This window comes from Aulostomus chinensis, chromosome 12 (genome assembly GCF_037954235.1).
Source record: "Aulostomus chinensis isolate RoL2024-O1b breed Wild chromosome 12, RoL_Achi_v1.0, whole genome shotgun sequence".
Lineage (NCBI taxonomy): Eukaryota > Metazoa > Chordata > Actinopteri > Syngnathiformes > Aulostomidae > Aulostomus > Aulostomus chinensis.
This window is the reverse complement of record NC_141331.1, coordinates 22,511,267-22,526,821: the sequence shown is the minus strand read 5'-3', so window position 1 is coordinate 22,526,821 and position 15,555 is coordinate 22,511,267. Positions and strand designations below refer to the sequence as shown.

The window sequence follows — 15,555 nt, the reverse complement described above, 5'->3', positions numbered from 1 at the left end:
TATTTGTATAGCGCCAAATCACAACAAAAGTTATCTCATGACACTTTACAGGTAGAGCAGGTCCAGTACCATGCTCCTTCAATGAATTTACACCCAACAGTTCTCCATGAGCAAGCACATCCTGCAACAGCGGCGACGAAAACCTTCCTTTTAACAGGCAGGAACATCGATCAGATCCAGGCTCAATGGGGACAGCCTTCTGCTTTGACCGGTTGGGGGGAAAGAGAGCAAGAGAGCGGGGCAGAGACAAAGACAGATAATGGAGGAAGACAGATATGCAGAAGGAAGGAGTGGGACAGGCGGGGACGTGAGCAGGAGGAGCTACGGGTGACAGCTTGAGCCTCTTCAGGTCTGCAGCCTCCTCCAGCAGCACCCGGGATCTGGGATCTGGGATAAGGGGAGCCCAAAGGCTCCGGAGAAGAAGATGAGTTAGTCATATGTATGAGTATGATTTATGTATGACAAATATAGGAGGACAGAGAGGAGTAGAGAGAAACCCAGTGCACCATGGGAGATCCCCCAGCAGCCTAAGCCTGTAGCAGCATATCTAAGGGCCAGCCTAAGCAGCCCAACTATAAGCCTGATCAAAAAGGAAGGTCTTAAGTCTGCTCTTAAAGGTCGAGAGGGTGCCTGCATCCCAGACCGAAACTGGGAGATGGTTCCACAGGAGCGGAGCCTGATAGCTCAAGGCTCTGGCTCCCATTCTACTTTTAGAAACTCTAGGAACCACCAGTAACCCTGCATCCTGGGAGTGAAGGGTTCGAGCTGGACAATAGGGGACTAGGAGCTCTGTCAAATATGAAGGTGCCTGACTGTTTAGGACTTTGTATGTTAGAAGGAGAATTTTGAATTCTATTCTGAATTTGATAGGGAGCCAATGCAGAGAGGCCAGTATAGGAGAGACATGGTTTCTTCTACTAGTTCTCGTCAACACGCGGGCAGCAGCATTTTGGACCAGCTGGAGAGACTTTAGGGACCTACTGGTGCAACCTGATAGGAGGGAATTGCAGTAATCCAGCCTGGAAGTGACAAAGGCATGGACTAGTTTTTTTGCATCCTTTTGAGACAGGATGTGTCTGATCCTAGCAATGTTTCGCAAATGAAAGAAAGAAGTCCTAGAAATTTGCTTAATGTGGGCATGAAAGGACAGATCCTGATCGAAAAGAACTCCTAGGTTCCTCACGGTCGTGCTGGGGGCCAAGGTAATTCCTTCCAGGGTACCTATCTCATTAGATAGGGTGTCTCTAAGATGTTTTGGGCCCAGGACAATGACTTCAGTTTTATCGGAATTTAATAAAAGGAAATTAAGGGTCATCCAAGTTTTTATCTCCTTTAGACAGGCCTCCAGTTTAGTCAGCTGATTTATTTCATGTGGATGCATTGATAAGTACAGCTGTGTGTCGTCAGCATAACAGTGAAAATTTATTGAGTTTTTTCCTAAAAATGTGACCGAGAGGAAGCAGATAAAGGGTGAAGAGGACTGGTCCAAGCACAGAGCCTTGTAGAACACCATAAGTGACTGCAGTGGTTTCCGAGGGTTTATCATTAGTGAGTACAAATTGAGATTGACCTAGTAAATATGACCTGAACCAGTTAGGTGCAGTTTCTTTAATGCCAATGACATGTTCCAGTCTCCGTAGAAGGATATGGTGATCAATGGTATCAAAAGCTGCACTAAGATCTAAGAAGACCAGCACATAGACCAGTCCCTCATCTGATGCTAGTAGGAGGTCATTGGTAACCCTGGTGAGTTACCAATGACCTCCTGTTTCTGCTGTTTCTGTGCTATGATGAATCCTGAACCCTGACTGGAAATCCTCTAATAGGCTGTTGCTATGGAGAAAGTCACACAGCTGTTTAGCAACTGCTTTCTCCAGAATTTTGGAGAGAAAAGGAAGATTTGATATTGGTCTGTAGTTGGCCAAAACTTCTGGATCCAGGGTTGCTTTTTTGAGAAGGGGTCCAATTACTGCCACTTTAAAGGACTGTAGGACGTAACCAGATAACAGTGACACATTGATCATATCTAAGAGGGAGGTGCTAATGAGGGGTAGAGAGTCCTTAAGTAGCTTGGTTGGGATGGGGTCTAGAAGACAGGTGGATGGTTTAGAGGAGGAAATGATTGAACTGAGCTCATCAAGGCTAACGGTAGAAAAACTCTCAAAGTGTACTTCTGGTCCTCCAGCAGCCTCTGAGGCTTCTGAGGCTAAAGGTGCCATGTTGTCAGCTGATGGCAGGAGGAGGTGAATTTTCTCTCTAATCAGGACAATTTTGTCATTAAAGAAGTCCATGAAATCTTTGCTGCCCAGGGAAACAGGAATGCTAGGTTCAGTAGAACTGTGGCTCTCTGTCAGTCTGGCTACATTACTGAAGAGGAACCTGGGGTTGTTCTTGTGTTCCTCTCTTAGTGTCGAGTAGTAGGCTGCTCTCACTATACGAAGGGCTTTCTTATAACTTTTAAGGCTGTCTTGCCAGATGATGTCAGACTCCTCCAGTTTGGAGGAGCGCCATATTCTCTCTAACTTCTGGGTTTTTTGTTTAAGCTGTCTGGTTTCGTAATTGTACCAAGATGCTTGTTTCCTTTGATTTATAGATTTAGTTTTTAGTGGGGCAAATGAGTCCAAAGTTGATCCCAAGGTGCCTGTTGCACTATCGATAAAATTATCAATTTGGGAGGTACTAAGGTTGACAACAGTGTCCTCTGTAACAATGGGACTTGACACTGAATTAAGCGCCACTGGAATCGCTTCCTTAAATCTAGCTACAGCCTGAACAGACAAACATCTGGAAACCACTGTTTTCCTGAGTGGAGTGTAGTTGATTAGAATAAATTCAAAAATGATTAATTGATGGTCTGATAAAAGCGCGTTCTGTGGAAATACAACTAGATGTTCAACTTCAATTCCATATGTTAGGACGAGGTCCAGGGTGTGGTTGTGGTGGTGAGTCGGTTCATGAACAGACTGATGGAAACCAATTTTGTCAAGAAGAGATAGAAATGCAGCCCGCAGACTGTCGTTATCAACATCCACATGAATATGAAGTCACCTACAATAATGACTTTATCTGATTTGAGAACTAAGGACCAGGAGGGCGGTACACAATGATAAATAAGAGTGGCTGTATTGTTTTCCAGGCTGGATGAGACAAACTGAGAATCAGGCTCTCAAATTAATTGAAACTTGTTTTGGGTTTGGGATTTATTACTAAACTTTTGTCAAAAATGGCAGCAACTCCAGCTCCTCGGCCAGAGCCTCGGGAATGTGAGTATTAAAGTGACTGGGAGGAGTGGATTCGTTTAGACTAACACACTCATCATAATGCAGCCAGGTTTCAGTGAGACAGAACAGGTCAATACAATTGTCAGATATCAATTCATTAACCAATTCAGTTTTTGGCGTCAGAGATCTGATATTTAAAAGTCCACATCTAATTTTTAGATTTTTTTGAGTTAATTTAGTGGTTGTGTTAATTTTGATTAGGTTTTTCTGATTGACTCCTCTACAAGTAGAATTTAAATGAGTAAACTGACGTGGTCGGGGGACAGACACAGTCTCTATGGGTTTGTGGGTGGGTAACTGCCCTAATGGACGCGCAGAGAAGCGTGTAAGACGGCAGCTCTGCTTCCTGGTTTGAACTCTGTGTTGTCAGGGTTTTGGTTCTATTATAAACTGGGCCATATTTCTGGAAATGAGAGCAGCTCCGTCCAACATGAGATGGATGCCGTCCCTCCTAATCAGACCAGGTCTCCCCCAGAACGTTTTCCAATTATCTATGAAGCCCACTTGGTTTGCTGGACACCACCTCGACAGCCAGCGGTTGAACGACGACATGCGGCTAAACATGTCTAAACACTACGGTGTCCGACATTGTCTTCGCAAATGTACACACCGACTCAATATTAATTTTTGTGACCTCCGACTGGCGTAGTCGGATGTCATTACCGCCGACGTGGATAATGATTTTATCGTATTTACGTTTACTTTTAGCCAGCAGTTTTAAATTTGACTGGATGTCGCCTGCTCTGGCCCCTGGAATGCACTTCACTATGGTTGCCGGTGTCGCAAACTTCACGTTTCTCATAATGGAACTTCCAATTACCAGAGTAGATTTCTCGGCGGGTGTGTCACAGAGTGGGGAGAACCTATTAGAGACGTGAAGCGGTGGTTTGTCGCTGACAGCAGGCTTCTGCTTCGGACTATGCTTCCTTCGGGGGGGATCGCTCCCTCACTGCCACTTCCAGAGGAACTGGGTCGGCTTTCTGTTGACAGCCCGTCAGCAGAGAGCATCCTACAAATTATTGAGTCATGAGATGATGTGTAATTTTATTTATCCTGAATTCCTGTGGGAGATTTTGTTACAAGAACACACAAACTACACAGTTTACAAGCTAACAATACTATCCCACCTAGAGGACTGCGCAAAATTAGGAGGAAATAGTTACGTACCATTGTTCAGAATAAATGTCTCCATCATCGTAGTCACTGATGAATCGTGTGGGTTTTTGATCACCCTAGATGACATTCGTGGCATCTTCTTGATGAAAATACCGAAAAAGCCACTCAAATACTTAAAAAAACACTAAATTACCACTCAAAAACGACTACCACTCTATTCAAATGTCCTACACTCTGCGCCCAGCACTACACGCGATGTGCTTTTATTACAGAGAGTTGCCATAGCAACCACTATATGGTCAGAAAGCCCAACTTCTCTACTTTTAGTAACCGTTGGAATTTTTTCGATAGCACTTATGGTACATGAGTTATGTTAATGAGAGTGACACATGCAATTCGGTAGCGCCGGCGCTCCCGGCGGTTTCCAAGGGTTGTTTTTAGAGGGCCGTCCCTGGCTAGAGACGTACAAGCTGTGTTACAATCCGACGACGAATACAGCCAAGCTATATTTATAGAAGTGGTTGCTCAGGCTATTCAGAGTAATGACACATCCATGACTGATAATGAATTGGAGTTTATTGTTACAGTTTATTCTTTATTGTTACAATTGCACAAAACCAATCCGGTGGGCCCCTGGGTGTCTGAAATTGGGGAATGTGTCTTTCTAAAAAGGCAAATTCCCTCTTTAACCCCAACAACTGTATAGAGGACAACAGTCTTTGCTTTTCTCTATGCATTGCCCATGCCATCAATGCCTCAACGACTGATCCAGACAAACTGGTGCAGGCTGAGCGTCTGCCTGCGTCAGTAGGTCTCAACCCATCACAACCGGTTTCATTCACACGTGTCCAGATTTGAATCCGTAGGAAACGCCAAAATAGTGATTTACCACCACGCAGAGGATCATAAACGCCTACAATGTTTCAAAACTAACACCACCCCAAAATCAAACACAATCTGGTTTTATTTTCACGATAATCATTACTACTTAATCACCAGTGTAAAAGCCTTTTTTGGAGCTGCTTATGTCTGTAATTACTGTTAAATCACTTCATCATGCTCCTCTAATCCGCAACTACAAATATGTGTGCAATGTGTGCTTTACATATTGCAAAGAATGAGTGCTGACCACTTTAAAGTGCACGGACTGTTGCCGCATCTGTAAATCAGACTTTTGTTACAAAGCACACAAAGAGCCTGAAAAAACACACGACCTGACTCCCTGCCACAAAAATTTTGCAGCAGGTGCAGCAGTTGGTAAAAAAAAAAAACGCCTGCAAGCCATCAACATGTGAACACTGTCATGAATGTGTTATTAACGGTAGCTCGGAGCATGTGTGCTATATACAACCTATTGGAAAAAAAGGACCCCAGGAGAAAATACATCCTGTATGATTTGAGACTCGTTACCATGAGGGGAAGCATGAGGCATGTTTTGTTGCAATGGACATAGACGGAAACAAATTCTGTTTCAACACTTCGCGGTGCGTCTCGGAATTTATTAATCATTACAGGAAGCCCAAATTTTTCAGATTCACGTTTATAGCCTACAATGCCTCAGGTTTTGACAACTACATCCTATTAGAGCATTTCATCAAGCGGGGAATTGCACCATCCGTCACAATGTACAGCAGTAAAGTGATCCACATGTATGATAAAGCATACAATCAGAGATGGATCGACTCTTTCTCTTTTCTTCCAATGCGATTGGCAAAAACCCCTGACGCTCTAGGATTTAAAGACTTAGAAAAGGGGTACTTCCCACACCTGTTTAACACCAGGGCCACAGAATACTACAAGGGTAAACACCCGACCTTTTTCTTTCTACGGCTTTGATAAAATGAGTGTCGGCAACCAGAAAAGGTTTATGGATTGGTACAACACTGTGCGCCATGAAACATTTGACCTTCAAACTGCAATGTACAAATACTGCATTAATGATGTGGAAGTGTTGAGAAAGGTCTGCACAATCTACCATGACATGTTTTTAGACTCTACAGTTTCACCACACTAGCAGGCAGTTGCATGGGTGTCTATACAACACTTTTTTTACCCCGCAACACACTGGCGCTTGGTGGAGCATACGTGCAACAAATTAAGACTTGCTCTAACGTCCATCCATTCAGTGGTTGGAGTATGTGTTCCGCACTGAGAACATACACATTCAACACGTTCTTAACGGGGGCAAGCGGAAGATCAGTCCATACTTTTTGGATGGCTTCTGTGAGTCTACAAAGACGTGTTATAATTTTGCTAGGTGTTTTTACCGTGGATGTGTCAAATGTTATCCGGAGAGTGAGGTGAACCCCGCATCCAAAATTTCTTATGGGGAACTCTTCCATCAATTTTCCGAATGCGTGTCAACCATAAGGTTGCAGCATGGCATGAGGGTGGTTGTGATGTGGGACTGTGAGTGGGCTGCTCTTTGTAGATCTGACCAGACCATTATGGGCTTTCTATCCACGTACAAAAAAACCTGAATGTCTAAACCCTAGAGATGCACTGTTTGGCGGCCGCACAAATGCGATGAAACTGTTCATTCACAGCCAATAAAAACACAGACACCTACTTGACAGCCGTGTAGCATACAATCAAATGACACAAAAAAGTTCAGGTGGTTTGTAACAAGCGTTGACTTTTTCCCGATTACACCACTCTGCCTTACGTTTTTTTTAAAAAATGGATCCAGGTTTTGACCCTTGGTTAAAACATCCCTTTAGCATGGTGGTGAGCGGCCCTTCCAATTGCGGAAAAACTTTTTTTGTTGAAGATATTATAGCAAAAGCACAGCAGATTATTTCACATCCTATAGACAACATTGTTTACATTTATTCTTGTTGGCAACCAATGTATGACCATCTTTTAAAACTCAGAGATATAAACTTTGTGGAGGGTTTACCAGACTCGTGTGACGATTCTCTGCTACCACCTTAAAAAAAAATCTATTAATTATTGAGTACTTGATGAATGATACATGCAGTAATATAGAAGTTCAAAATGTTTTTACAGCTGCACGGTGGTGCAGTGGTTAGCACTGTCGCCTCACAGCAAGAAGGTTCTTGGTTCGAGTCCCAGCTTGGGCATGGGATCTTTCTGTGTGGAGTTTGCATGTTCTCCCCATGCCTGTGTGAGTTCTCTCTGGGTACTCCGGCTTCGTCCCACCATCCAAAGACATGCAATTGGGGACTAGGCTAATTGGATACTCTAAATTGACTGTAGGTTATGAGTGTGAATGGTTGTTTGTCTATGTGTGTGTGCCCTGCAATGGACTGGCGACCTGTCCAGGGTGAACCCCGCCTCTCGCCTGTTGATGCTGAGATAGGTTCCAGCCCCCCCGTGACCCTTAATAAGAATAAGCGGAAGACAATGGATGGAAAATGTTTTTACAAAATATGTTCATCATCGAAATCTTAGCTGCATATATCTGGTACAAAACTTGTTTATTCAGGGTAAGGCCAGCAGGACCATAAGCCTAAACACCAATTATTTAATTCTTTTCAAGATCCCAGGGACCAATATCAAATCTCATTATTGGGAAGACAGATGTTTCCAGGAAACAGCTAATTTTTGGGGGGTCGTTTAATGACGCAACCTCTGCCCCTTACGGGTACCTGTTCATAGATTATCAAGCTCAGACACCAGATCATTTAAGGCTCAGAAGCGATCTTTTGGCGGAGAAGTCAGTTGTCTTCATGCCTAAAATGATTACAAAAAAGTCATGACATTTTCATGCGTTCAAAGAAACCTCCCTCTGCTCCAGCAGCTATACAGTATAAGTCATCACCTAGAATGAGAAAGGTCACGTGCTAAATGGGAACATTGTGCTAAACACCAGCCAGTAAAAACATCTTAAAAAGAAAAAAAATCAGATTAGACTCATTGCGGACAAAAAAGTTAAACTTGTTCAAAAAAGAAAATCTGTAAACCAGTCTGGTGTATTTCTACTGCCACTGTTAGGTGCTGATATACCCTTCATCGTTGATCTCATTCGGAGAAAGTAAAGTAAACCATGGAATATACGGATAAAATGTCTATGGTTCCCCAACGCCAGCTGGATTTGTGAAAGAAACAGAACACCGGATCAATTAGGAATGATGCGCAAAACAAACTGGACAAAGCAATGGCCGAGGTTTTGGATCAGCCAGGTGTGAATTTGTATGAAAAAGTTAAAAAATATGCATCTATCCTCAAAGGTATCTGACACTTGTGAGACAAGGTGAGCAAGAAAAGACTGTCGCTCCTCTTTCTGAAAAGTCCGCTTACGCTGTGCCTCCTGATGACGTCGCTGTTGCTGATGCTACAACTGATGATGCTGCCCCCATCGTCCCACAGAGACCTGTTGTTAGAGACAGGGTAGTCTCAGATTTATTAAAACACATGCCTTAGAGGAATCGGAAAAATGCAGAGCACATTTTGGCCTTGTTGACAAGTGCTCCTGACACGGTGTCATGGTCAGACCAAGTGGAGACCATCTTCAACAATAAAGTAATTAAAGGGTCACACGTGTGTGATTTGATCAAGAGTGTTACTGCTAATCCCAATGTAAATGACTCGTCAAGACTGACAGGGTGGACAACTTTTCTAAAAACTCTGGCTGATTTGAATGTACCACTTTCGACAATACCAAACACACAAGTCCGCAAAGCTATTGCAGACATAAAACACGCTGGTGATGTCAGTTTTACGTATTCAACACCTATTGAAAGAAGAAAAAGAAGAGGTAGAAAGAAAACATTGTTGGGTGACGAGTTGTGGGTGAGCTATTGAATTTAATGCCTGTCCTTGTTATTCTTTTTAATCCTTGTTACTACTTCGATCGGTGCAGTTTTTAAACTCTTTGATAAATGTAAATCCATGCCTTTTTCCTATTATTGCATATGTTGTTGCCTTGTATGATGTTTTGCTTTAAATAACTGCTGGTGCATATGTTATGATGTTGTTTGTAAATAAATATGGTGTAGACTTACTGATTTTCGACTGAATCTTATTATTTTCCACACTGAACACATGTAAAATCATAGCCACGGCACACAGCTGCAGGTCTAATATTGTTAACAAACTTAGAAACCATAGGATCATTACAAATTAAATTATCCGTATACATTTCATCCAAAAAGATAAATCCTTTCTGCATGTGATAAAGAAAAAACATGCAGTGTTGGCTGCAGATGGTAGCTTGGCGACTTTGAACCTGCTTTTTGGAATAAGACACAATTATAAAGTTATTCCAGTCATTGATATCTCAATTACTGAATCAAACAGGCGAGGGGTTTCTGAATTGCACCTCCAATCTCACGTTTCTGGATTTGATCAGAGAGACATTTCCGCCGTGGTCCTCGTTAGGCTCCAGGCTGAAACAAAACAGGGTGTAGCCAGAACCAAATTCTGTTCTGTTATGCCAAGTGATCTGTCCTTTAGGTGTCGTCCCGTAGTTTGATCAAGTTGAAAGTACTCCCTTACATAATGACCATTTTGGAAATGCGGTTGAAACGGTTTTGATGGGTAGGGTGTCCCATCAACATACAGGCTAATAAACTTGGTGTTGTAATTCTGAAAATTAAATGGGTTCCTGATATATGACCCCGTGTAAGCTTCGTTATCAACGAAGCCTATAATCACAAATTTCTGACCCTGTCCATTGTAAAGGACAATTGCAGACTCTAGTTCCCTGAAGGATGGAAAATGTCTTTAAAGCCACTCTTTTGATTGCATATTTTGCGTTTGTGTGCTGTAACACCCTGCTGTGGGCTAGTCTGACCGGGAGAGAGGAGACGTTTTCTACAAATATGTTGGCTGACACAATTTTGGCTTTATACAATATATGTCAATTCCACTGAGCATAAGTTTCTCTTGAAAAAACAAATCTGCATGGATCGGACCAATGAGCTCAACAATTGTACTGATGGTGGTAAACGTTCCTCAGTGTACGAGTCCATAATTAGGACCTGTCACAGGTGTGTTGTTCATATGATTAGGCGTGTCTTTACAAAATAACGCCGTGCCAAACTGTGTTCAGGGTGTCCGTGTTATAATTGATTAAACATTCAGTTATTCCCCGGTATGGGTATGTGTTGGAGCTCTGCGTGATAAACCTATCACCTATTTTCACGTCAACTTGTGAGAATAAACTGCATCCAGGGTAGTTAATCAAGCCCACATTAGACTGACCGTCAATAGGTGTACTGTCCGGATTTTGGATCCGCATTTGTACGTAGAGATACGAGTCATTCAAATCCAGGTAATCCTTGCCGCATGCCAAAATATAAAACTCCAAGGGTCCTGTGTCTGTGATGGCTGAGACAAGAGTAATTTCCACATACGTAGATTTCTCAATAGATGTCTGTGTGTATGGGACTGAGAACAGATCAAGCTCAGTTTTCACGCACTCTCCTGACTGGCTATGAATCAGTGACATTTTGTCAAAATATATCTCTTATCAGCGGTCTGCCGCGAGTTTGGATGCTCCTCTCTTGGCTGTTGCCTTCTTTCTGGAACGATATGATGTTTTGGCTGATGTTTTATTTCTTTTCTTTTTTTTGTGGGGCGGAGATGCTGGGTGGTATTTTTCTCAGTTGTTTGGTGTGTACAAAAAGACCGTTTCCTTCCTGTCGCCCCGACATGCTACTTTTTGCTATGTTTGAAACCACATCCCCCACAGTGCTAGTGGCTGCTGTCTTTAAATGAGGCTTTGCTATATTTAAACCCCTCCTCAGCAAGGGCAGAGCCATCCTGAATAAACTGCGAAACATTCCACCCAGACCTTTACCATATTGAGTGCTCGTTCCTATGAACCCTGGCATCGTGCCACTTGCCTGGTTCATGTAATATGACATATATCTCCCATTGTTGCTGATATGAGGGGTGTACATAGCTGTATCAATTTTTTTTATACTTGTACTTTTTTTTAAACTTGTACTTTGCAGGTCTAAAGTGTAGTTTCACGATTGCCTTCCCGTACATAAACGGGATGTGCTCGTTTTGATAGTTTCTAAATTATATCTCTATGTCGTCTATAACAGATTTGGAGAGCGACATGTAGTGTGGCTTGTCAAAAGTCTAAGTGGGCATGTGTCTGTGCTCATCAGATACATTTATACACCGCACGAGCGGAACGTGGCTGTCACCGACCAGCTGGTAATTCACAATATCGCTATAAATAAAAATATTGTATTGTCCACTGTGAATGTCTGCTGGGTGGGGGACTATGAGTGTCTTTGAAACAGCCGGTAAAATCTCAAACTCCTCCCCTGGGATAAAACCCAGTATTTCAGCTAGTCACCCTCTCAGCGTGAGGGTAGTATTTTGAAAGGAGCTATCTTTCAGTTTGTTTGTAATCGATTGAAACCATCCTACGTAAACCCTATTGTTGTTGTACGCAAAGTGTATGAGTCCATACGCAGTGTGCGTGTTGAGCTTTGCATTAATCTCATTTAAAATTTGGAAGACTGAATCATAATATCCCACAGTTAGAGAGAGGTCTTTCTTTTCCACAACCTTTGTCCTATGATTAGTTGTGGTCACAGAGATGTGAGCGTTGGAAGCGGGGAAACTTGACCAAATCCTGGGGTATTGGACTTCGATAACATGCACTTCGTACGGTTTGTTTAAAACAACAGGTATAGCTAGTTTTGTCCTGTAGTTGCATATCTTGTTATTAGGATAAACGTGCAATGACACATTACTTGGTAGCGTGATGTAAAAGCCATCAATTTCATCCATCTCCTAGCGTGTCAGAATGCCAAGTGATTGACAAGGCGCTAGGGCTCTGACGTTTATGAAACATTGACAATATCACTGGCGACAATCCAACTATTAAATTTCTCAGGCCACCCCAACCACTTTACCAAAAGTTTGTACCCGCCTCTTTTTTCCTGTCCAGTATTTCCTTGATTTTAAAACTTTTTTTTTTTTAAATCCACTATCACATACTGCAACTCCTGTGCGTAAAATGTTCCTTTAACCAGCTCTCCCGCCATGTCTGTTAATCTGTACTCCGGCGGGTCTCTGGCCACACACTCTGTCACAGTAAAATATTCATCTGTAAAAGTCTGTTCATCGCCCTTTCTAAACACACTGCACAGCTTTGATATTCGCACAGTATCCTCAACCTCATATTTAAAATCTGCAATTCTGGAATTCGGGGATGTTTTGTACAAGTTGTGAAAGACTATGGCCTCATTTTCACTGTACGCATCACAAGGAGCCATTTTAATTGATCTGTGAAAAGATTTGTTGTGCGCATCAACCAGCTCCTGGATCACATCCACATATCGCTTCGAATTAACAGATGTTAAATACCTCCACATGCTTGTCCTTAATGTTCTGTTAAACCGCTCCACCACGCTAGCCTTGGTCTTGGGTGGAAAAATGGACGATATTATGCATCTTCATCAGCTGCTGAAAAGTGTTTGTTATAAAAATTTGTGCCTGCATCTAAATTAAAATCAATTACTATCAGGTCTATTCAGTCTCAATCAAATAGAAGGTGTGATTCCGAGCACTGACCCAATCAAACCAGCAATCAAAGTTCAATCCACACACAATAAAACCAGGAGTCGAATTGTTGCAAAATATAACACATTTATTATCACAATATAAATTTTACAATTAACACAGCAATAATCAATAGGTATATCTTCACAATTATGGACTATTATCTAACATCTACTTCTATCAAGGGTGTGTGTTTGTGTGTGTAAGAGAGAGAGAGCGAGCGAGAGAGAGAGAGCGAGCGAGCGAGAGGAAGGGAGGGAGGGTGCGCGTGCGCACCCGAGCGGGTCAGGGTAACTGACCCAAAATGGCGGACTAGGACGAATAGAGCCAAAATGTCCGCCCTGACTTCCGCTGAATAGGAAGAGGGGGGGCAGGGAGGCTGCAGAGTCCTAGTCACGTCTGTGGAGGTGTGCAAAGTGGGAGCAGAGTGGGGGAGGAAAGGAAAGATCTAACCTTACTGTAGATTCAGATTAAATGGCGCCGACAAAAACAAAGAGCTCGCTCCCGCTCGCCGTGTGCACGTGTACAGGTTTCGACCGAGTCTGGTACGTGCGCTTCCACAGACGAGGTTACAGCTCTTTCGACTTCGTAGACGGCCACCGATCATGAACTCAGCTCAGTTGTGGAAACCAAACAGTGATAACTCTTGATGATCAGAGCTGAGGGCACGGCGGCCCATCTGATACAACAGAGTTAACACAGCACAACGACACAGTGACAGTGATACGATGAGAGCTCGGCGGCTCGTTCACTTGCAGCGTTTACTGTTACACTCTTGACTACGATCTCTGCCCAGATACATTAATGCCTTACTATCGTTGCTCCACTCCGAGGCGGAGATGGAGATGGCGCTTGCAGAGGGTCCGTTCCTTGGCTTGGATACGCGCCTCCGCGGTCGACCGGGTCGGGGAATTGTCCTGAGCAACACTTCCCGACAAAACTTGCGTGCTTCTGCAAGGTAGAGGAGATCAGTGGGTGCGGGCTGTCTCTCTTGGATCCAAAAACAAAGTCAAAAAGAGAAAAAAGGGATGCGTGGATTCTCCGTATTAGGGGATGAGGAGAACCGCGGTCACGTGACTGAATCGAAAGTGAAAGTCTGTGGATTTGACTCGTCCCGCGAGTTGTAGACTGCAGCTTGACGAACAAAGTAGAGGAATAAGGGGAGACACGTGGTGGTTGCTCCCTTTCGGCAGACGCTACTTGGTGAAGTTAGCGTACTTTGGCAGTATGTCTGGTTTTATAGGTCCACCGCTGATGATGACGTAGCGGGGACCCCCTGGGCTCTCAGCCAATGAGTAGTGGTTTTCCCCCTTTGAAGAGGATTGCCACACCTCAACCTGGTGGCTGGCGGGAAAGTTTTTATTAGTCTTTGTTCTGTCTCATCTCCACGTGGAACAGAGGGAGGAAGAAAATGACATTCGTCAGCACATGGGCTCTGAATCCCAACATGAAGGAAGGCGTCAAGCCTTCGTGTTCCTCGGACGGATGCAGGAAGCCATCACAGGCATCCCCCTCAAGATTCCACAAATTATCAAAAATAAGGCGTTTTCGAACAAAGTGGGCCTGTTGTACCACTGTACAAAAGTTTTCAAATTCTTTTGGTCCTTTTTTTGTTCTGTCGAGACACGTTGTCAGGTAAAGCATAGCACCACTGTGACAAGCTCTGTATGATTCACACCATGATGAGCTGTGCCATCCGGACATATACCACTCACTGTAGCTCGTTATAGGGCTACTGGGGAAGTTTGAGTGTAATATGTCATAAAAATGAGCCCAATCACGAACAGACATGAAATGCACGGCGCCGGCCCTGTACAAGTCCACACATGCATCGCCCACACTCAGATAAACTTTACCATCTACGTATTTAACTTTATACACATGCCGAAAAACCCCTGCAACAGTCTCCTCATACTTTAGTGTTGCGCTCTTATCTACCCGATTCTTTTTGCGTTTTGGACCACCATGGTCTACATGCTGCTCAGGCATACCCTCGAGAACGAGGCTGGAATCCAATTCTCCGGCGGGACGCATAGCCATTCTGATGAGTCACCTTTCTGGTACCGATAAAATGCTGGTCTGGTCTGGTCGTGCTGTTTGGGGTGATGCTGGTGAAATGAGCGATGCGTTATGTTTCTTATACCTTCAATCTAGGGTCCATGGGCTGGGCCTGTGTCCTCATAGGCTGACCAGCGTGTGTGTGTGTGTGTGTGTGTGGGGGGGGGGGGGCATTGCTTTCAATCTGATACAGAACACCTCCTCTTCTTTTACTTTTAAAGTTCTAATAATCAGACAAACAGCTCGGGCGTCATAAAAAAACACTACAGTAATAGCACTATGTATAAAAAAAAGAAGTTTTATTTATCACACCAGAGCACACAGGGAAAAACAGAGAAGTCAAATCAAAATAATACATACAACGCTGAAGCTACACCTAATTAGAATAGCAAGTGTTTGAGATCATGCGTTTATCAGCATAAATATTCCAGTCGTGGTCACCTACCGGTATAAAATAATCAATCGCTTTTGTTGCCACACCTGGTTACGCTAGTATCGTCAACAGTGTCTCAGCAGCGCCCGTGATTTTAGCAGGAATGATGACCATGTGTTTCAGAAACAGGGAATTTCTAATCGTGAGGATGAAATTTCTATTTCAAAGCTTGCA

General features: G+C 43.4%; 1 protein-coding gene across 3 annotated transcripts in view; it reads left to right on the top strand.

The window, feature by feature from the left end:
- The window catches only part of LOC147252483 (SH3 domain-binding protein 4), a 61,720-nt gene that overhangs the window by 31,607 nt on the left and 14,558 nt on the right, over window positions 1-15,555 (top strand). Inside the window, exon 8 of one of the 3 annotated variants that reach the window (XM_086220803.1) lies at window positions 52-9,782. The exons of the other annotated variants lie outside the window; for them this stretch is intronic. Within the exon in view, the coding sequence (XP_086076929.1) occupies window positions 52-110 (59 nt within the window). The 3' untranslated portion in view covers window positions 111-9,782. Of the gene's footprint in view, window positions 1-51; window positions 9,783-15,555 lie in introns of those variants that run through there. 3 annotated transcript variants of the gene reach the window in all.